This window comes from Pogonomyrmex barbatus, unplaced genomic scaffold (assembly GCF_055798465.1).
Source record: "Pogonomyrmex barbatus isolate J1 unplaced genomic scaffold, ASM5579846v1 scaffold4, whole genome shotgun sequence".
Classification (NCBI taxonomy): Eukaryota; Metazoa; Arthropoda; class Insecta; order Hymenoptera; family Formicidae; genus Pogonomyrmex; species Pogonomyrmex barbatus.
The window spans coordinates 7,122,026-7,149,190 of NW_028297138.1; the positions used below are offsets into that span (position 1 = coordinate 7,122,026).

At 45.9% G+C, this 27,165-nt stretch overlaps 2 protein-coding genes across 2 annotated transcripts; both read right to left on the reverse strand.

The window, feature by feature from the left end:
• Positions 1–51: 51 nt before the first annotated feature.
• LOC105425742 (LIM/homeobox protein Lhx6) lies at positions 52–9,501 on the reverse strand. The gene is made up of 4 exons (XM_011636644.3): positions 8,995–9,501; positions 5,773–6,143; positions 870–1,324; positions 52–797 (listed from the first exon to the last, which is right to left on the reverse strand). The coding sequence occupies exons 1-4, from the start codon at positions 9,196–9,198 to the stop codon at positions 589–591; spliced, it is 1,239 nt and encodes a 412-aa protein (XP_011634946.2). The 5' UTR covers positions 9,199–9,501; the 3' UTR covers positions 52–588.
• A 14,407-nt stretch (positions 9,502–23,908) lies between these two features.
• LOC105425740 (TBC1 domain family member 13) lies at positions 23,909–27,055 on the reverse strand. The gene is made up of 10 exons (XM_011636640.2): positions 26,734–27,055; positions 26,585–26,658; positions 26,349–26,477; positions 26,101–26,257; positions 25,860–26,016; positions 25,369–25,567; positions 25,056–25,257; positions 24,850–24,972; positions 24,717–24,774; positions 23,909–24,641 (listed from the first exon to the last, which is right to left on the reverse strand). The coding sequence occupies exons 1-10, from the start codon at positions 26,751–26,753 to the stop codon at positions 24,573–24,575; spliced, it is 1,188 nt and encodes a 395-aa protein (XP_011634942.1). The 5' UTR covers positions 26,754–27,055; the 3' UTR covers positions 23,909–24,572.
• Positions 27,056–27,165: the final 110 nt, after the last annotated feature.

Here is a 27,165-nt window from a genome sequence, read left to right on the forward strand (position 1 = left end):
TATTTATATATATATAGCTAAAGAAGTGGATGAAGAGATATTAAGCATCGATGAGCAACAATAAAAGGCGTTTTATTGATAACAGTATAGTTTATAATATTGCAGCAATGACTACGCGATATCAAATTCTCATATACATTCTTCGATTATTATCCTATATCTATACTGCTTTAGGTAGTCCTTTCACATATGTACAAAAACTACAATTTTCTATATACAACTCCGCATTATCGTGTTATCAACTTCGATCTTCGAAGAAAACATTTGGAAGAATGTCTTCATCGAAGACTTGAAAGAAAAACGTGACAAACGTGAATTTGTTTCCGCGTTTTTTCTCTCTTCTTATGTCGCTTAAGAGATTCATTCGCCATGATGAATACACAGTAAATTACTACAAATTCCGAATAAATAATCTTAATCTAATTTTAAATACGAAAAACTTTGTATATTTAATATATTAGATAAAGTCAACGATAAACACACGCTTAATTTACACCTCTTCGAAAAGTATATACAAATCAGTTCATCTCAAGAATTTTTTTATACATAATTAATATCAACGGTGACGCGGGTAGATTCGCATCGGGATTATCCCGCTGGATGGCAAAATTGAGCCTGCAAGTGATTCGGCGTCGTTGGCGTGAGCGGTGTCAAGGGTGTGAGAGGCGTCAACGGGCTACCTGGACTCTCGCTGCCGGCGTTACTGGCCTGATAATTGCCGAGGTAAGCGCCGACCACGTTTATTCCACTAGGATACAGGTCAACCGGGTGATGCGGTATCGGTGGTGAATGATGCACTGCAAACACACGGAAACAGACGTTTCGAATCCCGAGGGATTTCCCGCGACTGTGCTACAAAGAATACTTACTCTGAGTCTTGATCTTGCCGCTGTGCTTCTTCTGCCTCGCCCTGGAATTTTGGAACCAAACCTGGGTAACTCGTTTGCTGAGTCCGGTCACCTGGGCTATCCTCTCGAGATCCTGGCCGTCGGGATTGCTGTCCATTTGGAAGTTAGCCTGCAGGACCGCGAGCTGTTCCTCGGTGAAGGTCGTTCTCACGCGCTTTGTCTTGCTGCCCTTGCCGCCGTGCTCGGAGTCGCAGTCCTCCGACGAGGAAGTGTTGTTACCCTCGACCACGTCCAGATAATGAGTCTTGCAGAGCAACCGGGTGTCCAAAAGCGCAAACTGCTCGCCGGTGGAGAGCTGACGGGAACAGGCGTCGCACGCGAAGCAGGCTAAATGGTATACCCTGTCCTTAGCCCTCCTCACCCAGTCCCCGGCGCCCACGCTTCGCCCGCATTTCGCGCATTTCGCGCCGAATGTTCTGCAAAACGCAAACGATCAGGGATCTCTGCTGTGATGACACGCCGCCGTTAACTTTCGCGAGGCGCGCGCGAGCGCGTTAAAAAAGTCGACGCGCGTAATCAATGACAAAGGGAGTCGACTCGAACGGACCGGTGTACCGTCCATTTATCACCCATTTACCGTCATTCATCACTCATCGATTCGCGTGAGTCTCTCCTTTTGGACGGGAGGGGCTACGAATGGACGCACGGCTAATAAATACGGTTCTCGCGGCGCGCATCGCACTCGGCGCGGGCACAGGCAAAAAAAACTATTTTTATCCCGTTGACGGCAGGTTCACCCGGGACCTCCGAGAGCGCGAGGACCCGGCAGTCCTGTCCTCATTAACATACTACTCGGCCACTCAATGTCCTGCCGACTAGGCATGGCAACCTTCTCGGTTTGAGGATCGGTATCACGATTCGAGGAGTAGATTACGTCGAGATTATTTCGATGTCTCAGTCGCGCGGCTTCCGATCCCTATACAAATGGTTTCGGTCTCTTTGAATTTATGCCGACGAGAATGAAGACTAGTAGAGATTTTGGCGATAGAAAAGGTTCGGGGAAAAAAGATCGAAGAAAACTGCGGAGAAATAATTATAGAGTCAACGACAGTGCGGCGCGGAAAAATAAAACGCGAAATTCAGCGAAGATCATACCCCGCATACACGGGAGTGCAAAAGAAGAAAAGAAGATAGAAAGGTAAGAAGGGAGAACGAAGCGGAGGAAAAGGAAAAGAATCAGCAAGAAGTACAGACATATAGAAAAGAAGATAAGAAAAAAGAAGGGAAGGAGAAAAAGGAACGGGGAGAAGCAAGAGGAAGAGCATAGAAGGCAGAAGAGGCAGAAGAAGTAGAAGAATGCATCAACGACCGATCGACCACGGCGTTATTGTATGGAAAAATATGGTAAGCTCATGGAGGGATTAGTCTTCGCGTCTGCATAGTCATCGTCGCATGACGCGATGTTTTTGGGGGGATATTATTGGTTATGGTGATCGCGCAAAGGGCACGCCTAGGAGCTAGTTCATACCGATCACGAACGATCGCTCTACGATCCGCCGTCTCTGACTGTCGATCTTTTGGAAGATTGAAATAATGAAGAGGATCCCGATTATTTCGACTCCAATTTGTCTCCAAATTAGTTCCTATCTACACAGTTCTCCTCGAGGAATCCCTTCTAATCCTGCGTGTTCCCGCGGGGATTTCGTAATACCGATATGATCTCCTCTATATGAAGATCATAAAAATGTGGATATCTCTCATGCAACGAGTGTCCCTTCAGGTATATCACGTATCGTTCTTTTCTCAGGATCTATCCCTTCGCGGTTTTGCACCCAACAAGAGCAAGGACTTAACGCATCGAGGAGGGCAGAGGGCGACGAGGGGAACCCCATGTATCCGGCGGCGGCGAGAGAACTGGTATTGGGTATCTATAAATCTTCAGGGCCGTACGCGCGCGTCGGCTACCAAACAGCCCCGCCCTAATTTATTCATTTGTTCTTCACATAGGCGGGCTCTATAAGTCAACGGGGGATTAAGTTGGGCGGTATGAGACGCCGCGAGAGCATGATCGAGCCCCGCCGGCACGCGGATCGCGATCGTGGGTCGAGGATCGCGCGAATGTATAGGCGATCCAAGTTAATTGCATGTCGGTAGCAACGTAAAATGAACAGCTCGTCATAATTTACACTGCAATTCTTGCATATATTTCTAGAGCGATAACGAGAAGATACCAATCACGTAGCACGATAACTAAGTTAGACTTCCCGATCATTTAGCGATATCTCGTACCTAATTATATTTTTTATGAATTTTAGAAATATTCTGCTATTCTTGCTATTCATGTCTTTAAGATCGAATAGTAATCTACACGTAGCCTTTAAGAGGCTGGAATATATCGAAATTCACAAAAAATGTATCAATATAAAGAAATCGATTTATTGTTTATGTTGGCATAAAGTTTATGAACAAACTTTATAAACATTTTTATACTAAATACTGTAAATCAGCTTAACTTCTTATTTTATTATTTTTCTTAATTTACTTAAAAAATATAATTAGACACGAACTCATCATAAACCACATAGAGATAACATTTTTGCTAATAAATTTAGTAATCGGATAAAGATTTGAAAATAATTTCGGACTATCAAAATTATCATGTAAGATGCTTAAGTATAATAATAATAATACAAAAGTTTTTGATGTTCAATGAATTTGAATATAATGTTGTACATAATAATTTTGAAGGTTCGACAAAATTATTTTTAAAATTTGTATCTGGTTAAATTTTTAAATTTGCTCGCAAAACTGTTCTCTCCGAAGTCTTACATAGCTGCAATCATGTTCGATACCTAACGTCTTTATCCATTTATGAAATGATAACAATCATATAACGTTATCATTCTAATGTATCATATTAATGCATTATTTACGGACAAGGATCTGGCAAAATCAAAGGACCGCAATTATTTCGCTTCGTTTCGAGTGTCTCGGCACCCACGCGAGGTATGCGAGGTACGCGGTCTTAAGAGCTGGCAAAGTGAAAAAGATAACGCCGCGATTACGGCGACAGGTGGTCCCAACATCGAACATACGGGTCGCTTCTGTACTGACCACACCGAATCGAGAAAACCGGAATCTCGTGGCGAGGGAAACCGCTAATAGAGCGATTTTTGCCGCGCGCAGCCACGAATCACTTCGACGTCTGCGCTCTTCTTTTTTCGGTCGAAACGCACGAAAGCGACGAAAGCGTGGAAAGGATTGGGGGGGCCCCCCCACGTCCTGGGATGGGAGCGCGCAGGCCTCGGGGTCGGGTGAATATTTATTAATTTCAAAGACCACTCTCTCGCTCTCTCTCTCTCTCTCCCCCCTCCCTCTCTCCCTCGCTCACCCGAAGAAAAGAAGCACCGCGCGGCTCGCACTCGGATGAAGGCGGGAAGAAGGAGCGGTTCGAGGATCGCAGCTGGCTTCGGTGCCTTACGAGGCGAATTCCTCAGTCCTCCGGAACACTGACACTAGGCAGTCCCATCTCGAGTGACTCGGCACCCACATACACGTACGCGTATATTTGGTATACGGAATCACGAAGCGCGAAGTAACCCGCTTTCGGGACATTGATAAATTAATGATAGCCGGGCGACTCTTTCCCCGCCAGCTATCCTAGCGTGTTATTTTTTTTGTATCGTCAGACCTCTCGAGCCCTCTCTCTGTCTCTCTTCCTCTTTCTCTGTGTCGCCCGCGAACACAGAATCCGAGGAATCCTTCGTGAGTACCGTGTAACGAAAGACAGGTCTATGGTATATAAACGGATTACGCGCGTCTAGGAGAGGGTAAAAATGACGCGGAGAGGTACAGAGGCGTAAAAGCCGAAGCGAGAGGATCTCTCTCGCGAAAGAGTCTCGGGACGGAGTATTTATTTTTTTTCCGCGTTCACCGCGCGCGCGAGACAGTGAGACGTCGAGACGTCAACGTGACTCGCAGCTCGTGCTGTGCGTGAGCATGCGTGATACACGAATGCACGGTGACGTGAATAGCCGGCTATACGTGAGGTCCGCACGGGAAGAGAAGGTGGTGGTGGAGGAGGAGGAGGAGGAGGAAGACGAAGAGAGGCAGACTACATTGGAAGACATTAATCACCCAATGGCGACTCTCGCGAGCGCGCACATCTCGGATACCCAATACGCACGCTTATGGATGTCTAGCGATGTAGAAATACCACATCCGTATTCCCAACACGCGCGGACGAGGCCACGTGACTCGGAGGGACGATTCGCGCGATCGTCGATCCCCCAGCCCGTACCCGTTTCGCGCCAAGAACAAAGGATTCTTACCGGGTCAACGGAGCGGAAACGAATATTCCAATAATACCGATCGCCATCGACGGGACTTTGAGAAGGAACGAGATCCGAGGGTCAGATTCGAGCTTTTCGGGTGACAATCCTTTCCTAAGGGAATCCCCTCCGGCGTGACCACGGTAGCCGAGACACGTCCTTTTAAGCCGAGCTTTAGACCGACTTGATTTCGAATCGCGTCAGCGGGGCGTCCTCGCGTAAGTTGCCCTCGACGAAGCGGGATATTACTGGGTTCATCGATATAACGTCCGATAATCCTCTTCCTCTCCCCTCCTCATCCTCCCTGTCCTCTTCCCGACTCGCGACTAGCAACACGGAGTGCGGATCCGTGTACGGAGAGGACAGGTTAATTCCCCCCCTTCCTCCCCCTGCCTTCCGCAGCAGACTGACGATCCGTCGAATAGGACGTACTCGCGTCCGGAATTCGGGATAGATTTCCGGAATAGAGGATTCCGCACGCGCGGATTCTAATCGGGCCGCTTTCCGTAATTCCGCGATTCTCCCTGTTCCGGCGAGAGAGGCGCCGGAGCGGGACGAGGGTAAATTCGGCATGCAAATGTTTGCGCACTTACAGGGCGTAATCGTGCCTGCAGTAGAGCCGCATGCCGCGCAGGAAGCACGAGTGCTGGTCATGCAGGGGCCTCGCACAGGCGCAACACTTTAGGCATCTGGAGTGCCAGGTACGACCCCCTACGCACAGGACGACGCGCTCGCGGACGCTCTCCCCGCAGCCGCCGCAGTCCATCTCCGCGGCATTGTATCCGTTCTCGATGCCGCCCTTCTTCGTGTCTATTATCGTCGCAACGGCAACATTGTTGTTATTGCTATTGGTATTGTTGTTATTGTTGTGCATGTTGTTGGTGGCGACGTTCGTGGTGATAGTGGGCGAGGTCGTCGGGCACAAGACGCCGTCCGCGCTTTCGGAATCCGTTTCCATTTCGGTCTGTAAGAATGTAAAACCGTAAACGGTGAATCGTACACACACACACACACACACACACACACACACACACACACACACACACACACACACACACGTGCGCGTGCGCGCCACACACACACACACACACACACACACACACACACACACACACCACAGTAAGAGTATAATATTTTAAAGAGATTATCTCGCGCGCGCGTAAAGTTGCGTTTTTCTAATGTTACGCATGAAATGACTGGTTTCCTTGAATAAACGGTAATTAACGAGATAACGTGTAGCTTGCGAGTGCCACGATTTGTGAATCGCGAAAGGAGAGAAAGTCGGCTCGCGAAAGACGCAAAGATGCGAACTTGATACCGGCGAGCGCGTCGTAGCCACGAGTCCGGTAAGAGACATCTCCGATTCCGGGCTGGGGGGGACCACGAATCTGCCGATTAATGCTCGGCAAAGTGAAATAATGGACGATCCGCCGCTTGCGAGGGCCGCCGGGGCGCGCCGAGTGATAAATGATCCCTCGTGCCTCGACGACGCATAATTACGCGTACGCGAATCCACTGGGATTGGCCGCGCGCGCGATGGTCTAATTATCCGCGGGATTTTCAGGTGGCAGATCCGAAAACTGGCGCCAGGTCATCGACGAGATTTCCCGTCGTTCATCACGCGTCTCATTGAAATGACACACGCCAAGTCAATAATATTGCGGTTATCACGCTAGCCGGCTATTAAAATCACCGCGGAGACGCCGCGATTAATAACGATTGTTGATATCATCCGCCCTTTTTTATCGCTGTCGATGACCGGACCGACGGCGACGGCGCTCATTGTGCGATGCGTCGCCGGAGATAAACGCGGAGATAAACCGTCTATCAGATCCGCGGCGCGGATTTCTTTCGCCGTGCCCTGCCACGGCACGCGGCGCACGCCGGATCTCTCGTATGCAGATCGTATGTAATATCCGATAATATTAATTGGCACGCAAGTAACGCAACAAAGGTTATTGTTCACCCCGGGAGGCGTGCGATGAGTTAATTAGCTCGAGTAACCGGCGCGCTCGTCCGCGCGCACTCCGCTCTCGCGCGATTCCCTCGCCGAGACGAGGGCGAGAGAGGGCGAAGAGTGGTGGTGGTGGTGAAACCTCTCGCGTGGAAAAACGCGAAAAACCCCACCGTTCGCGGCCATCAGACATCTGGGAGGCTGATGGCGACCGCGAGACGGCCAATTTCGAGGATCCTTCCGCTTTCCCCGTCTTCGTCCGACGCACGTCGGAGGCTCTCCGTTCCACGGCCTCTCGGTTCTACACGCGGGGTTCGGTGTAATCATTTCATGTGCACAACCGGACAGCTATTGATTTATGACTCGCCCGAAGGCGAAGCTGAACTTCCCACTTGTGATTTATGCCTCGTGGCTTTTCTCTGTCTCCTCTCGCGTGTGGAAACCGCCTTCGCGTATCGCATACCGCGCGCCAAGTCGCGATACCTCGATTAGTATCGTCGTGCCGGGGCGATGAGTTTTAAGTGTCGTGCAAAAACCCTCCCGAGCGCTCGGCAGCCCTCGGAGGGACGCGCTTCATCGTCACGTGGTGAACGGATGGGAAAAATCGTTGAAACGAGTTATACCGTTCGTACCGTACGCGCAATACGTCTCCAAATGAACGCGTAACGTTGACCAAGATGGATTTATGCTAATTCCGCGCGTTCGAATTAACGCGTGAATGAGCGTGCACAATGTACAAATTAACGGAAATAAGAAGCGACCTAAGGGGGGAGGGGGGAGGGGAGAGAGAAAGAGGGAAAGAGATAGAGAATAACGTGTTGCACGCAATTTCTCAAAGTGTTAATGAACGAGCTGCGTTACATGCTGTCTGTCGTTAACCGAGGATAATGTAAATACCAAATGGTCTTTTCGGTTAACACCGTATTGGCTACAGGCTCGATTGTGATCCTTAACCATGGGACGTCTCACTGAACCTGCACGAACGTATAATAGCTTAAACCGGAACATTTCTTGGGTAATATTTACGATAGGTTAGCCTTTTTCCGTTTGAGCCAGCGGTTGAGCTATGGTTATTCACAAATAAAAGAAACAATAGTGATTTTTATAAAATTTGAGAACCAGGAAATTATTTTTTTGTTATATAAGGGGAAACAAATATGTGAAACTGTAAATAAGCAAATTCTCTCTCTAACTCTCGTTTTTTGTAAATGTATTGACATCCACAAATGCGTTGCTCGCACCATTTGTATTGCGCGTTTTCTCTCTCTCTCTCTCTCTCTCTCTCTCTCTCTCTCTCTTCTGTTAAAGGAAAGATTATGATTGTCAAATATTCTCCCACGCGAATTTGACCTGACGAATCCCATTTTCGCGTTCATTGTTCGTTTTGGAACACGCTTTCTGCAATCAACGAGCGAGAAAGAATAATAGGCTTCATTTTTTATTCTTCAACGAGCCGGGACGATGGATGTAGATGAGCTGACAAAATGAGATATGTGGAGGACGTGCAGCCCAGACACATGGACCACAGGACTATCAGACTACCGAATATATCGGAAGCTACCGGATATCCTTATAGTTCGATCATTCCGTTATTTACATGTTGAATTAACATATTTGATTAACCAACACGTTACTCGAGCGAGTAAACAATAATGTTTTTAGATCCAAACTAATCCGTTTTTCTTTTTTTTTTAATAATACTTATCTTTCGTATTTCGAGAAAAATTCCCGAGAAAAACGAAAGGAATTTGACAAATTCAGAAACCACAAGTACAACTCATAACATAATAACCTGTATCGGGTACCTGTAACCTGTACGTCGATTTACATTTCAAGCCTATTCAAAGATGGCAGAACCTACCTTCATAATTATTGTCGCCGCGATTAATCCAGACGTGATTACGTGTTTCTTCTTTTCTTCATTTCGATTATCGAAGCGAGCGATGTCCGTCCACGTATTACTCGCGTTGCTCCTCACCCCTTCCTCGCGCGTGTTATAAAATCGAACGTTCTCCACCAGTCTATCCCACAGATTTGCGCCGCGGCCGGGGAATTCATTCGTCATTCATTTTACGCAGATGCGAGAACTGCGGCTGGCGAAGATTCGAACGACACCCTATTCCGATCGGTGCTACGAGAAGACTGGCATACTCGCTTCTTCCCCTACCACGTCGCTCGATGGTCGCTGGGATGGGCGATGGAAGGTGCAGTGCGTGGGGATGGTCCAGCACTCGACACTCGCATGCGTGTTCGACACTCGTCTGTCAATGACAGCCGAACTTACGTGTGATAAGAGTGTACTTTAGACAAAAAAAATGTGGAGTTCATCACGTCCCGTAAATGAGAACCTCGGTCTACACGATGATAATAATAATGAGTTGATTCGTCCCTATAAATTAATATCTCGCGCGAGATGTGGGGATGGTGTTAGACATGAAAGATCGATGTCGGGATGCCGTCGCGTGGGAAGAGAAAATATCGGAACTATCATACACGGATGCGACACGCGCAACTCGCGCCGCGTACGTGTGTCGAGATAGATAGGTGATAATAGACGGTAGAGCACGGGAGAGAAGGATCCAGGATTCTGCCAGGATGCTGGGGTGAACATCGGGATAAGCCCCGCCCATTGTGCCCGCCCATGGGTCTCTCGATGCTGGAGCGGGACACACGTTCGCAAGGGAATGTGTATGACGTACGTATGTATGTGTGTGTGTGTGTGTGTGTGTGTGCACGTGCGTGTGTATGTGTGAGTAGACGGGGTGGCACAGTGCACGCTCGCGCGGTGGTAGACGGTGGGTCGCGTCGCGAGCCGGGGTACCTTATTGTCGGCAGCCAAACTGCCGAATGGAATTTCAGCGGTGATTCGCAAACTGCCGCCTGAGCTCGAGTCTTGGCGCAAACTTCGTTTGCGAGTCGCGAAGCACATCCGATCTCCGACGACGGAGGAGTATGCGTGCGCCCCCTGCGTCGCGCGCATGAGTTTGCCGAGTACAACCACCGCGCACGTCCTTCACGTACACGCCGTACATGCCGGAATATGTATTTTTGTAAAAAATACGCCGGGGCAACATCGAGCTCGTCTCGCTTTTTTCTTTTCACGAAATAAAATATTTCGACAATTTTTCCTCCTCCACGCCGAGCGAGTAGCAGAATGGAGGAACGTTTAATGTAATTTTATGTTGATTACGTATCAAGGATACGTGAAATGGATTCTCCTCTTTCTCGTCCGGATGAATATATGAGTTTTCGAGGAAGTTCGAAAGCACCTGTTTGTATTTTCACCGCGCCGAAGCCCCGAGCCGTAAATCATCCCCGAATGGACCGGCGGCTTTTATCATATCGCCGTCCCTCCCTGTCTATACTATTTCTATCTTTTCTACGTGCGTTTAGCGTCACCACGCACACAGATGAACGCGTTATATATTCACGAGCACAGGCTACGGGCGCACGCATTCGCGTCCACGCCCAAAATGAATATGAATTTCTCGCATCGTGGAAAACTGTCAAGCGGGTTCTCGTTTCTGTCGCCCGTGTGTTTTATTGCCGGGCGATCGGTGATCCGTGAAACGTCTCGCTTCTTAAACGACTCGAGTCCTCTCCAAAAAGATGAACGATCGACGAAACTATCGCCGAACAGATCCCGCTGTTTTGTCAATCGTTACGTCAGTTTACGTCGAAACATTGTAAAATAGTGAAAGTTACGATTGTCCTTCCGCATTATTTATTCTAAAATATCCGCATTTTCTCGACAACATTAGGATGCACGGGCGCGCAATTTCCGGGGAATCGCACGCGACTTTATTTATTTATTAACCTGAAGCGAGCGCGCAAAATCGCGGTAAATTCACCTACGTGCGCCGGCCCTCTCCTCATGTTGCCTCGTGCTGGCTTCGAGAACGAGCCATTAGTAACGCTTACCCGGCATAAAGCGAGAAAAATGGCGGTCGAATTATTCCGGTGGCGAGGCCAGCTGTGAACAAAGATCTTCCTTCGCGAGGTACCTCGGTGGATTCTCTCTCGTGACACGAACCGCAGGGTTCCACCCCGTCCCGTCGGTGCCGAACAAATCGAAGGCGACAACGCGACGGTCGTATCCCGTATCCAACGTCCACGAGCCCGTTCGTACGAGCTCATTAATCGACGCGATCGAGAGCCAAGCCCGTCGACGGTCATCGAGAATCGTACCGCGGCGGTCAAGTCACGTGCACGCACGAAGAAAAAAAAAATTGGACGATTAATAACGCGCCGCGGTCGCGAGTATTTGAGAGTATACCGCCGCTACTTTTACAAAGCGATCTGTATTAGTAACCTCCTGGCCCTGTGAAAGTATACTCGGATACTTACAGCGGGTTATAACATCGAGATAAGCGTGATTGTTAACGTGATATTGTATAATGTATAATCTCGATAGACGCCATCCCTGCGTCTTTTTCTACGCCTCGCTCGCATCCTCCCCGCATTTTTACACGCCGAATTAAGGAGGCTTTCGCGGGGGTTTTCCTAAATTTAAATATACCCCAGAGAGTCTTCGGTCATGAGACTGAGTACGGGGCGCCTATTATTATCATTAGAATGATCGCTCACCGGACCTGTTCGCGTTCCACGATGTGCCACAAGACCCTGACTCTATTGTCACTCCTCCGGGTCTCCCCGCGCTCTCGCTTGTAAAAGAATACAAATTCGAGAAAGCAGGCTAGCGCGTCGCGCTCTCGCACCAGTAACCACCTGCTGTGCAAACAGCGAGAACGTTATAAAAATCCGGTTCGCTGCCTCTCAACCGAAAACGCGAGTGTTTCACAAAACGTACTATCTGTCACGCCTCCGCGTTTACGTGTGGACCACACAAAACAGTCGCACGAGTGATAAGGACGAACCGTATAAGTTTAGCGTGGCCTTGGCCTGCTAAATCTTGACAGTGTGAAACGTCGCTACACGCCTCGATTTTTGGTCCTTGTCGAATGTTTCGTTCGATGTGAACCTTTTTGTGATAAAAAGGGCTTCGTAAATGTTTTCGTAAAATTTGAAATAACAGACTCATCGTATAATTTTTATCTACAAATTTTTCGATTTTACGATTGATCTTTTCCTTAAAGCAAAAAATTTGCTCGGATTTTGTAGTTGCGAGCGTTGTATTTTATCGTGAATTTATGTTAAACTTGAGAAGTACGCGCGTAAGAAGAAAACAATTCTACGACAATTTTGCAAATTTTCCCAGTTTGAAATTCCCAGTTTGAAATTCCCAGTTTGTGCCTCTCGCGCAGCAGCGCGAGCGATTGCGACGGTAACGGAGAGCCGACGCGACGCTCTCTCATCCTCTCCATCCGCATCCTACATTCAACCTCCTGCTCTGTGATCTCAGGGCGCCTGTGTTTCATCCCTCTTGAAGTTAGCTAACAGTAGGATCCTGCACAATATAGTCGTGATTGCAAATCCGCTCGTTATCGCCAAAACTGTGCTCGACCTTACGAAAACCAGCCTTCGCTCTCCAAAGACTTCCTCCCCCGAACTCTCTCTCTTTCTCTCTTTTTCTATCTATCTATTTATCTATCTGTCTTTCTCTCACAGTATATGCCATTTCTTTGATGAAACAAGGAACACTTTTTCTGCGTGCAAATATTTTTTCGGATATTCATCATCTATTCGACATTCGCAAAACGTGCTCGGGGAAACAAAAGAAAATTCTCTTTATTCTTGATTGGAAAACGATTTTCGTCCAGATTGGCGTCTCGAGAGAATTTCAGCTTTAACTGAAATCAAAATAAAAATACAGATTATTTATCATTGAGAAACAGCAACACGCAATTAAAGACGACCTTACATCATATGTTCGATCGAGTTAAAAATTGCAAAAACCGATAAATAGTATATTCACTTACGCACGAAATAAAAAGCGGAATGTGTGCGCCGGTGCAGGTCGAAACACACTTCTGTCAACGAGAACGATCAAATATTAATCGGCAAAACATTCCGATGATTGCACAGGTGCGAGAAGATCGATCTCCGAAGTTATCAGCCTATGAAATTATCTTTCCTTTTATCAGCGAAATCATTAAGGTATAGTATCTTGATATCTATAAAATTGATTGTCTACTAAAGTTGATACAAAATCGATTGAAAATTAACTTTTATTGATTTTTTTTTTTTTATTTTAATACATTTATATTAAAAATTTGGAAGAAGGAGAGATAATCGATATCACATTACTGATTTATTAAAGGGAAAAATTTATAACTATAGCGCTTTGAACTGCTATGTTGCAAATCCGTTAAAAAACCATAACATAGTTGACAATATAAACTATTATCTTAAATTTATATATATATATATATATATATATATATATATATATATATAAATTCAAAAAAAAGATTATTAGGTGTTTGCCTACTGAGCAATGCCACGTATTATTATCTATTATTCTGATATTTATGTTAAATTCAATTGATATGAAGATTTTTCGCTCTTTTTGTGCATATGATTCTCATATGATTCTGAGATGAAACATACTACGAGGATCATTATTCTGCTTCGGTCCTCGAGGATGGTCGACGACAAGAGTTGGGGAACAGTAACGGCTGAGTTTTGGTAGTACATGCCGACGATTCTCGCTCACCTGTAATAGCACAGATCGTTTCGTCATCGGGCGGGAATGCCGTGGGTTCGATCAAAGCGTATGGGTTCACGGTACCTTCTTCCCCCGGGGTACGATCGATGCTACATGTGATTACGTCGGACGTTTTGTTAGTCTAACACGAGAGATACCAAAAAAATAGCGACGATGAATAGATTAAGGCTAATGTGCTTAATCGTCGAACAAACATAGAAAACGCGTCCCCGCATTTCTTCCTCGTTGGTGTCCCTGAATCTCTCTCTCTCTCTCTCCCTCCCTCCCTCTCTCCCTCTCGCACGCACTTTCTCACCCTTTGTGCGGTTAAATCCCGCGCGTGTCCTTCTCGGGCCGTGTACACGTTCATGAACAGCGTTTCCTACGGGTGGCGGGATCTCTTCATGGGAATGCCTCGCTTCCGCCTCGATCGCAGGTGCATCGGGGAGCCTAATAAAGCCGCTCTGATGATTCAGCGAGACGCGAGGCGGCACGGCGCGGCATGGCGCGGCTCGCGTACGCCGATAATATTCGCGATAATTAGCGACGCGCGAGATGCGACGCCGATAAAATCGTCTTTCGTCGATTGTCGATTGTTAGTTTCCATCGTGGGACCGCTATAGCTCTGAAAATCCAGTCACGCCGCACAGGCACGGAGAAACAATTTCTACATCCGGTAATGGATGTACGTACATACGCGACGCGGATCTCTTTTCTCATCGGTGAGATCGCAAAGCGATCGAGAAAGCGAGAAACTCGTCCGAATATATCCCGCGAATCGAAACCCCACGCGCCTCGGGCGTGCCGTAATCGTATCGTTCGCCTTCATCGCGGATGAACATCGATAAGATCACGGTCGATGTGTTCGCGTGGGATCGCCCGGTCGGCCCGGCACGGCGAAGTCACTGACGGTTCCAACGGGAAAGGCAAAGATCGCAGGACACCGCATACGGGAGCGTGCGGACCGATATTATATTACGTAATAGCGTAGGGCCACGTGTCCGCGTCCGGAGCTCCGGAATGAGATTCATTTGGTCGCACATTGCGCGCTCGGATCTCTCGATTGTCGGGCGAATGCAGTATTCATTCAAGAGAAAGAGAGAGGCGGGAGGAAAAGGGGAGGGGTGAGGAGGGGCGTTCGACGGCACGGCGTTTCGTCGCACGCCGAGAAACGCGCCGCTACACCGCCGCTACACACTGGGTTTCATCCCTCTCGAGTCAACGTTCAACAATGAACTGTACCCCACACACGCGGTAGTACTGAGCCGTAATCCGATTATTCCTCTCGAATCAGCGAACACAGTCCATCGCGAGCCCACTTTCGCCTCTCGCCTCTCGTCGACGGAATCTCGTATATTGTCGACTTGGTGTCACGAGATACATTACGAGACGTCAAAACTTCTTTTCTTCGCGCGATATAGTCAAAAACGAGTTCTCATAATGGAAAAAGATATAGAAGAAAAAGAAAGAGAAAGATATCACTATTTATCAAATACTTTAACTATAAAATATAAAGTATAAATATTTTTTACTAAACGAGAGGCAAATACTGAAACACTATTTCGTGCACGAGATGCGTTGTTAAGAATTAATTTAATATAAACGCGATAAAAATATTGACAAATATAGAAATAAAATAAAGAGAAAGAGAGAGAGAGAGTATGTTATAAAAAAAAAATGAAATTTTGCAAGCATATATCAGAATCCCTAAATGACGTGGTCTCCTTATTGAGTCATTTGCATGGATCGGGGATCGGCGATTATTTCGAGCACGCTCCCGCCTCGTTGTCGCCTCGTGTCGTTGAAAGTTGCGGATAAGACTACGGAGTAGCCGATCGCGCAATCTGAATAGGGTTCGTACAATCCGGGGACATGCTGAGATAGACAAAGAGCGCGCATCGAATTAGTATTTAAAAATATGCACGCCGATAGATGCGGTTTTCGTGTCGCGCGCTCTCCGGTACCTCCCATAAATATGATAACGGCCCTGTACAGAGATACGCGAGAATCTATAATTCCTACAGTAGCCGTATTTAAGGGTCTAAATACGATACATATCCATGGACGGTAACGATAGCGATCCTTTATTCGTAAAGATATGGTAGTATGGTACGATGGTAAAATTAAAAATTTCAATTTATTAATCCAGATGGCGAGTCCAGATGGAAACTCGAGTTTCATATTTTTAAGACCTTAATAACTCTCATCTAAAATTGCCGGTCATCTAAAGATGCGTATCACTTAAAACAGAAATCAGTAAAGTATGATATCTGTTTTTATAAATCCTGCAATTATTATTATATTTGATTATTATTATATTTGAATTTTATTAATATAAAAAAATTATGGAAATTTATCTTTTCTCTTATATAAGTATTTATATCTATTTTGCTTGGCACAAAATCTAAAATCTATTTATTGCCTACCTTCTTTGCAAAAAGTTTGTTGGTTGTTCCTTGGAATAAAGAAAAGAAGATAGATTATATCTGTTAAAATATCATGCAGAATTGCTCAATTCGCCTCGCAGCGATTCCGCCTTCTCAATCCTCTCCCATATCAGCCGGCGGAAAAGTAAAATGGCCGTTGGCGTACATCGGCCGTGCTCTTGTTGATCGATAAAAGCGTCGCGACGCTGGGCGTGTCCGTTCCATGCCGCCTCCGCCAACGCCCTGCGAATCGTCGCGAATTTCCCAGAAATTTTACGGATAAGTGGCCTCGGCGAAAAGGCTGGATCCTGCTGCAAGATACCTTCTTTCGAAGCATGAAGAAAGAAAGAAAGGACAAGATCCGATATAGACGATGTAGACAATTTCGCGAAGTGACACGTTAATCATATATCCACGTTATCCGGACGAGGTCGTAGAAATATAAAAAAGCGAATTAGCATCGTACAATTAATTTCGTTCAATCTTCAATTATCTCGCGAAGAGACCTCAAGCCTCTCGCGTCTCCGGAAACGAAACGCTGGGGAAAGGTCGATTCTTTTGCGTCTGCCCCGCGACAAATCGCATCGGCACTTTCCGGAAAACGGATATTATTCTCCTTCGCCCCCGTCGTTTAATTTTATCTCCATTGAACCGATATTCCGTAGACGTTTACCCCCCTCGTCTCAATGAATCTCTTTTCCTCCTTCTCTTCCCCCTTCTCGCGTTCTCTTTATTTCTCTGTCAACGTAGCCGCGGAGACGCAGACGGCAGGATCCCGAACGAAGGAGCGTAAACGGATTAAGAGGGTCCTGCCGGATGACTAAGTTTTAGCCAGACCAGCGCTGGCGCCAAATCCAATTTGATCTTAACGTTAACTCGATCCCGCGTACGGTTACACGCTGAATTAACCGTCGGTGACAACCGTGAGCCGCCGGGGCTCAAAAGTATTCCTCGTGGATCTAACGATGTATGCCAACAAGTGGCGTGCATATCGATACCATGTCAAAGCCATGAATAATACTTGTGTGAAACGCGCGCGAAACCGAGATTGCGATCGACAATCGCGCCCGTCAAGATTAATTAAGCTCCGTTATCGGGGAACGACTTCGCGCCCCGATCACAATCGGCGAGATTAAGGAAATCGTTTCCTGGCCGCATCGAGGGTCGATCGTGCCCTCGTCGTCCTTCGTTCGAACGGAGGCCTCTTCCGAAACGATTAACGGCGAGGGGCAGTATAGCAGGCTGGAGGATCTGGCGAAATTGGAGAGAGCAGGGTGAATTCGGTCCGAGTCCGGGTCCGGTTTATCGAGCTGGAACAACAAGCGGCAATCAGGCATAACTCGATCATTTCATTCTTCTGTGCCTTCCTCCCTTCGTCGCTATGTGACGACGGTGCGCGACGCCCGCGAGATACACAGACGCCGCACGTATATCCGCATCGCGGCCGAGGATTCACCCCCGCGGAGAGTGAAGTCTTTCTCTTTCTCTCTCTCTCTCTCTCTCCCTTCCTCTCTTTCTCGCCGAGTCCCTCGTATCCCTCATCCTGGCGAAATCGAGAATTCCCAAATCCCAAATCCCAAACATCTCCCGCGCAAAGCGCGCCACACGCGAGCGGAATATTTTTCGAGAGGATTGGAGGGGTAAGTCGTTGTTGAAGACGCTGCCGGATTCTGGCCTTGTCGGGGTAACATCAATTCACAGCACTTGCTCTTGCGAGCCCGTGTACGAGCGCACATACATAGGTATGTCACGTTTGATCGTTACACGAGTTTGCCTCGTTCTGCCCATCGTTGCTAAATATGCACCCTCGACCGGCGCAGGCGATTGATCAATTTCGACGAGTGTACATCGGACGCGGATGGATTAATGAGAGAAAAGCAGGCTCTGAAAAGACAGTTTCAATCATCGACGATGATTACAAGTGGCATTGTTAATCCCCGAAATCCATTTCACGAGACTTCCATTTAGATACGTGATCAATTTTTTATAATAGAATTCACATCGATTTTATTCCATCGATTCTTATTTCTCCTTTTCTTTGCAATCTTCTTATTTCTTTTTTTTTAATAGTTCATTATATTATTCTTTATTATCCGCGTGATATTCCGGAGATTACCTCGGATTCGTGCTGAAACTTCTGTAATTCTCGCATATCTGCGCGACGTTAAATGAACTATCGACGATCGAGTTAGACGAATGCCGAGTGACCTCGGGCTTAGGATCCGCCACGATTCTCCTTTTACACGGTTCCCTCGCACCATGCAATATTATTCGGTCCACTTGTCGGCACCCCTCGGTCGCTCGCCTGCTGCCCCTATGCGAGGTTCTCCCCGCGGCCGCCCCTTGTAATCCTGTTACCGACCTCCACGCACCTACGCATTCGCGAGTGTCTCTGTTCCCTCGCGCTTTGTGCGCCAAAAAATAGCGTGCCCTTGCAAACGGGAACTCGGCTCGATGTGTATTCATGAAACGACGAGGCGACGAAGATCGAAGGCTGGTCTTTTTTTAGGTTCTTTAAAGACTAAGAATGTAATTCACGCCACATGGACGACTGGACTTTCGACAATCGTCCCGCCGCAATTCGGACCATAGTTACGACGAGAGAATTGATAGATTGCCGATGCGAGACGGAAAAAAAAAAAAATCGAAGAGATACGCGCGCAATCGTGCGTTAATCAAGCCGCGATCGGCGCGAGGCATCAAAGGGCGTCCGATCGAATTGGAAATTCATTGCATGCAAATCACAAGGAGAGAAATTTATTTCCTCCTTTATATCCGCGCGGACCCTCCGCGCTTCTCAATCGCTCCTTTCCCCCTGGTGTGTCCCACCTGCCCCGGCCGTTCCTTCCTTCTTTCCTTCCTTCCTGTCAAACCGAGCTCGCAGCCGCAAATTAGCTGCTCACGCGGCGGCTAAAAGAAAATTAAAAGAGGGTTCCCGCCTCCCGGCAACCCCTTCTTTCTCCACCTTTACTTTCGTTCCTCCCTTGTTTTTAACGTCCCGCGAGAGGCGCAGCCTCCCCCTCGCGAAAATTTCAGGACTCACCGCCATTCCTTTGCGTTGCACGACCCGCCGTACTCGAGATGTAGATTGAAATTAGATGTGAGCGATGAATTTATAACGTTGAATACTTGTCGGGCAAAATCTTGATACTGAGAATTAGCGAGAAAACATTACGCTCTTGATGATTCGTCATGCGATCGTCCGCGATCGCGCGACAGCAACGCGTACATAATCCACACGAAACATGACGGTCATACAAAAGACTCCCGCAATCTTCCGTTATCGCGGCGATCGAAACACGTGTTAATTATGCGTGTCGCGCAAGTTCGTAGTCGCCAATACCTAATTAAGCAACGCGAGTGACGTGAAGAGAAAAAAAGAAAATCGAGTGAAGCGACGGTCTGATGAATGATTGATTGTCCGCAGTCGAAGGACTCGTGTAATAGTTTAGTTATAGTGCAAGCCGACGTGTCAAAGCCTATGAGATCGCAATCGACATGAAGACGGGAGAAATTAGAGAAACGAGAGAGAGAGAGAGAGAGAGAGAGAGAGAGAGAGAGAGAGAGAGAGAGAGAGAGAGAGAGAGAGAGAGGGGGGGAACGTGAGGGTACCGATGGTGAGGCGTACGCCGACTTAGCCGGACGGTCTGTTATTACAGTTGTAAGCGTTGTAACTTAATCCTCTTCCGACGTACATCGGCCAGCCCCCGTTGTGCGTAATCCCGTAAAGATGCAAATTTCTACGGCGTCTCCACCGGTTGAACGGACGGAAAGAGAAGCGACGGCGACGGCGACGGCGACGTGTGCGCGCGGTCGGATTTAACCGCGGCGTATTTCACTGCACGCGTAATGCAGGGTGACCGGAGGGGGGAGGGGCAACACCAGGGGGGGGGGGGAGAGAACCCGAGAGGCGGAGTAGTTCGGTAGTTACGAGCGCGCGCCGGGTTGCGGCAGTTCGAGTTCGGGGTGTAATGTGCTACCCACAGGCAAATATTCGCAGATGTGAACCGAGAGCAACGAAAATTCGGCTTTGCAGCACTCGTGCCACGGCGTACCAGCTAACAGGATTTATTTGTATCTACGTGTACGTACCATGTTCCGCATTTCAAAGCCCTATCTTTCTCTCCCTCTGTCATTCTCTTCCTCTTTCTCTCGCTGTACCCGTCGGGGTGGATTATATGTGGTATATACGTGACGGGTACACACTGTACATTCGCACGCATGTCGACATAGATAATGTAGGAGGAGAGAGGAGAGTGAGTGAGAGAGAGAGAGAGAGAGAGAGAGAGAGAGAGAGAGAGAAAGAGAGAGAGAACTGAGCTAACTAACGGACTAGCAGTTCATTAGAGATCGCTAAACTCTAGGGCGGTCTCCCTCACCGTAATGGGGGATGAGGATTACGTTATTGCGCGATATGCGTTTTGTTCGAACACGAGACATGGTCCTTCGTCGAATTTTCGCTAAGAGCGGATCCATACTAACGTACATATAACACACATACACGTACGCACGTTACGCCGAACGCATAGAATTGAACGTAAGGAGGGGGAGGAGGAGGCAATATCGATTTCATTGAATTGAGGATGCGTTTCCTCGTACCGATACTCACTGTCGCCATAACCGGAAACGTCACGGGCGGAAACAAGGCTCCACATTCACGGGAGGGGAGGGATGAATGGCGGCGAAGACCAAAGGATCCTCCCTGAAGATCGATCGCGCGGCGAACGCGGCGGCGACGGTTGTCGGCGTGGACGTCTATCGATCGAATGCCGATAATCTACGGATCGGCTCTCGGCCGGATGGCAGCGAGTTATTATGTAATGGGACAACGTATGCGGCAATATAAAATCGGCTTCGTAACGTCGTGACGCGTCTCTCTCCGTGCGGCATGAGAGAGGTAAAATCCGTGTACAATGCACGAAACGACAGATAGACGCGCACGCTGAGTGTATCCACCGGCACAAATAAATGATTGAGATCTTTGATACGTTGGACCACCAACGAATAGGAGATAGCACGCCGTGGCACAGGCACGGTAAATTAACTGTAAATAAACAGTGTCGCGCCCACGATTGCGTTCCTAAAGCGAGACGATCCGCGCGTCTAAAACAGGACTTCTCCGTTTTTCTTTGATAAGGAAAAGCGAGCGATAACATCCGATAATGTCGGAAGGCGTGTCGAGAGGCTGCAAAAATTCTCGCTGGCAGGCTGGCAAGGGTCGAGGGCTTTTCACGGGCGTTTCAGCGAGAGCGAGACACGATGGATCGGCGGGTCGATCGGTACTTCTCTCTCTCGCGATTCCCAACTCCGTATTAGGTCGCGCACGAATCTATCATATCCCGAAAGGCGTGCCGAAGCTTTCCTTTGAGAGGTCAGGATCCATCAATCCCAAGCTGTATGCAGGCACATCGGGACCACCGCTGGGAACGCCGGCGAACAATCTGCCGAGTCATCCTCGGCCGATCTTAGCGCATTCGTCAACCCTACGGCTTCATGTGTCACCTCCTCAAGCTGACGTGGAAGAGGTCCGGTAAATTCGACATAAATTCGAGGATCGAGCCGATGGTATGGCCGGAATCCTCGGAATCTTTCGTGAAGAATTACTACTTCGCGAGAGAACAGTCATTAATATTAATCCTTTTATTTATCTACTGGCGCCGCTACAGGAACACACAAGCACGCATATAACATTCTCGGTGTGCCCAGGATTAATTATCATTTTTAATGCTATTATCATTTTTAATGCTTTTTCCGAGACTTTTAAAAACGCATTAAATCGCGAATAATAAACAGCGTGTTTTTACAGAATCATTTAGGCAGTTCCATTATTATTTTTTTTTTTGGTATCACTCATAGATGGAAGCAATATTACTTGAATAGTAATTATTTGGAAATCACTTTAATTGCGGATTGGATTACATTTAATTTTTTATAACACTACGTAACTTTTAAATTATGTACTTATATATTTATATTAAGACTTATTTCGTTTTTTTTTTTATCATACATGCTTTACATTTTATCAGTGCCTCATTGTGTTATTATTATTAAACAGACTGTTCATACCAATTATTACTTGTTTTTCAAATTAGAGTGAATATCGTTGAAACCTTACTCTCTATTTCAAAAGATACTTAATGATGAAATTACGAATGATATAGTAAATTATACTAATGAATGCTGTAATGAATATGAATAAAGATTCATTATATAAATATGTACTCCATCATCCATTGTGTTTTCAGAATTACACAAATCTGTTTTTTTTATCAAATATTTATAAATAATATTTATAAAAAATATGTATAAGCTGAAAATTAATTTAATTTTAATTTTTATGTCCCAAAGTCATTTTTTTATCACTTACATGTTATATAACTCTTTTAATATGAAAAAAGAAATTGGATTGCAGAAGATTAATAAAAAGAATGAGGGTCTATCCTCGGGCGATACGCGAACTCTGATGAATCCCCGATGTTGTCTCGACTACCAGAAGACGGCAGCCGTCTCCCCGGCGCGTATATCTTAACGATCATCAACGATCATAAAATCCGCAATCTCTGATTAGCCGAGAAGCGGCGGCGAGAGGGATGGCCGTGGTAAATTTCGAGCTATACCCCCTAATGACGGGGGCGTGTTTACGATAGGTATCTGTACTGTCGCCTAGTTTTTGAACGGTATTAAAACCGTTCCGCGACTCCTGGATCCTCTTATTCTTCATTAAACCTTGATTAAGGTCATTACGATCGCACTACTTGTCATCGGTCATCAGAGATGATCACGCACATGTCTCCGATATTTCGAAGAAACACACTTTCTTGGACTCTAGCCAGGTAACATCGATATCCAAGCGAGCGAAAGAGAATCGAAGAAAAGATATTCTCCGTCTCCAAAACGCGACGATGATTTGCGAGCTCGATCGGGGCATCCCCGACTGCCGTCGCCAAGCCTCCAATGGGCCCCCGCGCAAACTGAGATTATAAATCAAGTAATCAACCGCTATAAAAGTCCACCTACACGAGCGCGGGTGCTTCTTCTCCGAGACCTCGCGCGACTTTTATGCTCGGTATACGGATCGCGCCTATTCTCGAAATCTCGAGATACAGCAGCGATTCGCCACGCCGGGGATCCGGACCGCAACGACTGGATGTCCGGTTCCCCAACAAAGCGAGTTTGGTGGTCGTTGGTGATAAAGAACGCCGGGGTCAGCCGAACCGCGGCCTCCGTAATTTTCTATGCTATTTACACGTAAGAATGTCATTTTGCGCTATTTCTAATTTCACGAAATATACTTTCATAAATGAAATCTCTTTTTATAATTTCTTCTTTCGACTATGTAATTTTTTTCCACTTCCTACGTTCTTTCATAATTTCAGCGTCTATCGCATTATGCAGCCCGCGATAGAAACGCTCGCATAGCTTTGGCGTGTGGAATAACAGAAATGTATCCTGATTAATATTCCTACCGTCGTCCGGGTCAATCATTCTACTTCGCAGAGAGTGAGACGAGAGATGAAATAAAATCCGGAAATTCGGTTTACTTTGCCCGAGGCGGCTTTATTAATTTAATAATGATCACTGTTTTCTCTCTCACTCTCTTTTCTAGCTCTCTCGCGAGTAGAATGAAGAATGCATATTTCTAGAAGGCTCAAGTTGCGTCGTCGACCGTATCCAAAGTAATCCAATTGTAGAGATACATATATAGGATGGAATACAATAAGATAAGTATAAGCACGACGGAGAACTGATAACGTTTCCCTTTATTTTATAAACATAGTTCGAACGCGCGTTTTATTACAAAAATAAGATTACAAAATGTAATTTCTCTTCTTAACATATCGTGCAATTATTATGGCGTGTATATATAAACGATACTAATCTATTGCGATTCGATTATTGCAAAATTCATGTATCGGACAATCGGGAAAGCTTAAAAAAAGATTTCCCTTTTGCACTTAATTCTTATTTTATCATTATTTGTCACTTATTATTGTATCTCTTATATAAATTTACAATTTGACATTCTCAGCCTTGTTAAACTCTAGTTTAACACAATTATGTATATACAAGCACACTTTATATCAAAAAACTTAACATGTGGCAAAATGCTGTATGTATATTTCAGTATTATCTACAACAGTGTTGTATCATATATACAATTGTTAAATATTTGATATAAGATCATTTGTGTGTGCGTGTATGAGATAAATCAGCTGAGTTGAACATTTGCATGATGATATTATATTATAATTGATATTTTATTGCATCTCTCCTCAATGACGCATATTCACGATGATATATAAAATTATATTTTACGATATGTCGCGACAACTCGGAAGAGAAAGAAGACTGTGATATTCGACATACCGAGAAATTATGTTGTCCGTAGTTTAATCATTAAGAAAGTTATAAAGTCTTGCCTGCCAGAGCAGCGGCTTTAGAGAGCACAATCTGGATATCCATCGATGGAAAATTCTGAACAGAAAACATATTATTATGTGTCACTATCCTATAATAAATACACGTGTAAAAAGTATTTATATCTCTCACCTGTAAGAGTTTAACATTCGTAGCAAAGTCGCCGGCCAATAACTGATCCCTTAATAATCTAAAAATACATACATCTGTGCTAAAAGAACGATGAAGATTATTGTTAAAGATAGAACAAAGCTTGTTTACTTACAGGATCATGGCACAGCAGATATGTATGAGGAAACTGAATCTATTCTCATCAGCGAACAAGGAATCCCATATCCTCATAACATCCGGCAGGGGAAACTCTTGGGAAAGAAGGAGCGTCAACCACCTTGTTCAAAACATGAAAATAATAATAACAAAGATTTCGAATAACAGCGTTGGTAACAATAATAGTCATCGACTATACTATACCTAAAGCTATAATATTGTGGGCATAGCTCTTGTTGATGCAGACGTAACCAAACTTCAGGATCATTGGCTCGAACTTGATTAGTCAATTTACTCATCATTGAATTAATTCCAAATTCAGCTTCATCTAGCGTCTTTATAAAGAAATCTCGTATTTCGCCCATAAGATTAGTAAAACAGAAAAACGTATCTGCCTCAGCGTGTTCTAAAAATATATATATATATATATATATATATATATATATATATATATACATATATATCATTACCATCATTCGTATTTATGAATTTTTTTCTCTCATATTATAGTACATACTTCGCCATGTAGGATCCGGATCGCAAGCGAATGCGTGATATATAGGTCCAACAATTTCATTCATACCCTGTACATAACCTTGGCCGGGATTCAATTTGGCATATAAAAAAAGTATTCTTTCTAAAACTTCCCAATGTGCTTCACCACCTTCAGCCAATGGTGCGTAATCTTCCGTGGCTTTTCTGACAGAAACCGCTATCTAACAAATAAAACATAATAATAATATAGTATAATAATAAAAACCGCATCTGCGAAATGTGTCCTAAAGCTACCTCACTAACACATCACATTTACAACGCCCAAAATATAAAAATATAATAAAAAAAGATTTTTTTGTCAACTATCTATAGGACATATCAGTTCATTTGCGTTCATATCGGTTAATACCTGCTGCTTTCCACGTCAACGTAAGGGCAAAGGTAAGTAAAATCTATTAATAAATTTAATAATTAAATTAGCAAGGGAAGTTTTAATTGTTTGTATTTTTTTACCTTGGTCACTCCTAAACCCTTTCTTTCGACATTTGCACTTTTCAGTACTGTATGCTGAACTCTGTGATGTAGGCGCTGCTGGCCATTGGCATTTACTATTTTTTGGCATGGATAATCAGTGCCTTGTTGAAAAAATGATATATCTGGACAAAGTCGCCTATACAAGTAAAAGTAAAACTGATTTCTTATTTTTATCAATGTCTCAGAAGGGAAATTCTCGGAATATTTAAATAATGCTTACCTAACGTCTTTATCAATCTGAAGTAGAACTTCATTATCTTTAAAGTACGTTTGCCACTTGCTATCCGGATTTAAATTCAGAGGATGATCATGTAACGTTACATCAACTCTCTCCTTATCATCGGAATTTGATTCTCCAGGCATAACAATGAGATCTTCTGCAAAGTCGTCAAGTGCAAAAGAATCAGATGTAACTTCTAATCATCAAAATTATTTTCATCACACAAACAACACGAGATATTCTCTCACCAATAAAGGTATTGTATAATTCTCTCTTGCGCTTTAGAGTTTCTAACCAGCTGGATTTGGTCGATGGTAGATAATTCAGCAACAGCTTCCAACACAGGGGCCTTAGCCCGCCAGGCTCGTCGGGTATGCCTAAGATAAGAAAAAAGGGGTCAATGAGAATTTGCGAACTTAAGATATCGAAATCCTCATAACTGAAGGTTCACGCGGAAGAAGTCGATTGCATGCGGAGGCCGTACCGTGAAAACATATTTTACTGAGGCTGGCCGTATCTATCTCGTCCGCGTCGAGAATATCATCGAACTCGCTCAATCTGTAAAACAACGAACACGGTGAGCGGACATTTGGTCATTAGTCGCGTCACGCTGCGCGGGAGCATCACGCTTACCTCTTTCGCAGGATGCTCATTTTCTTCGCGCGTGGCACATGTGACACGGGAAGCGAGGGTCCAGCGGCGTGGGATCTACGCGAGGTCTAACCGCGATCCCTTATCGGCATTCGGTGGGCGTGCGGCGCGATGCAGCGGCAACGGAGACGACGGTGACGGTGGCGTGAGCGGGCGAGGGGAGCTTGCGAGCAGATGCGGTTTGCGTATGAGCGGGCGATACGGCGACGTCTCTTTTCCTCATTATTGACAGCGGCCCGTCGGCACGACGCGCGCGACGACCGCCATCACTTTCGAATCGCTGCGCCAGACTCGTGACCAGCTGTGGCTGACAGACGGCTGACTGGCCGTTGACTCCGGATGGTATCGATGCCTCTTCACCTCTCGACTACTTCGGTATCGATGTACCGAGTCGTACCGGAGATATCGATACTC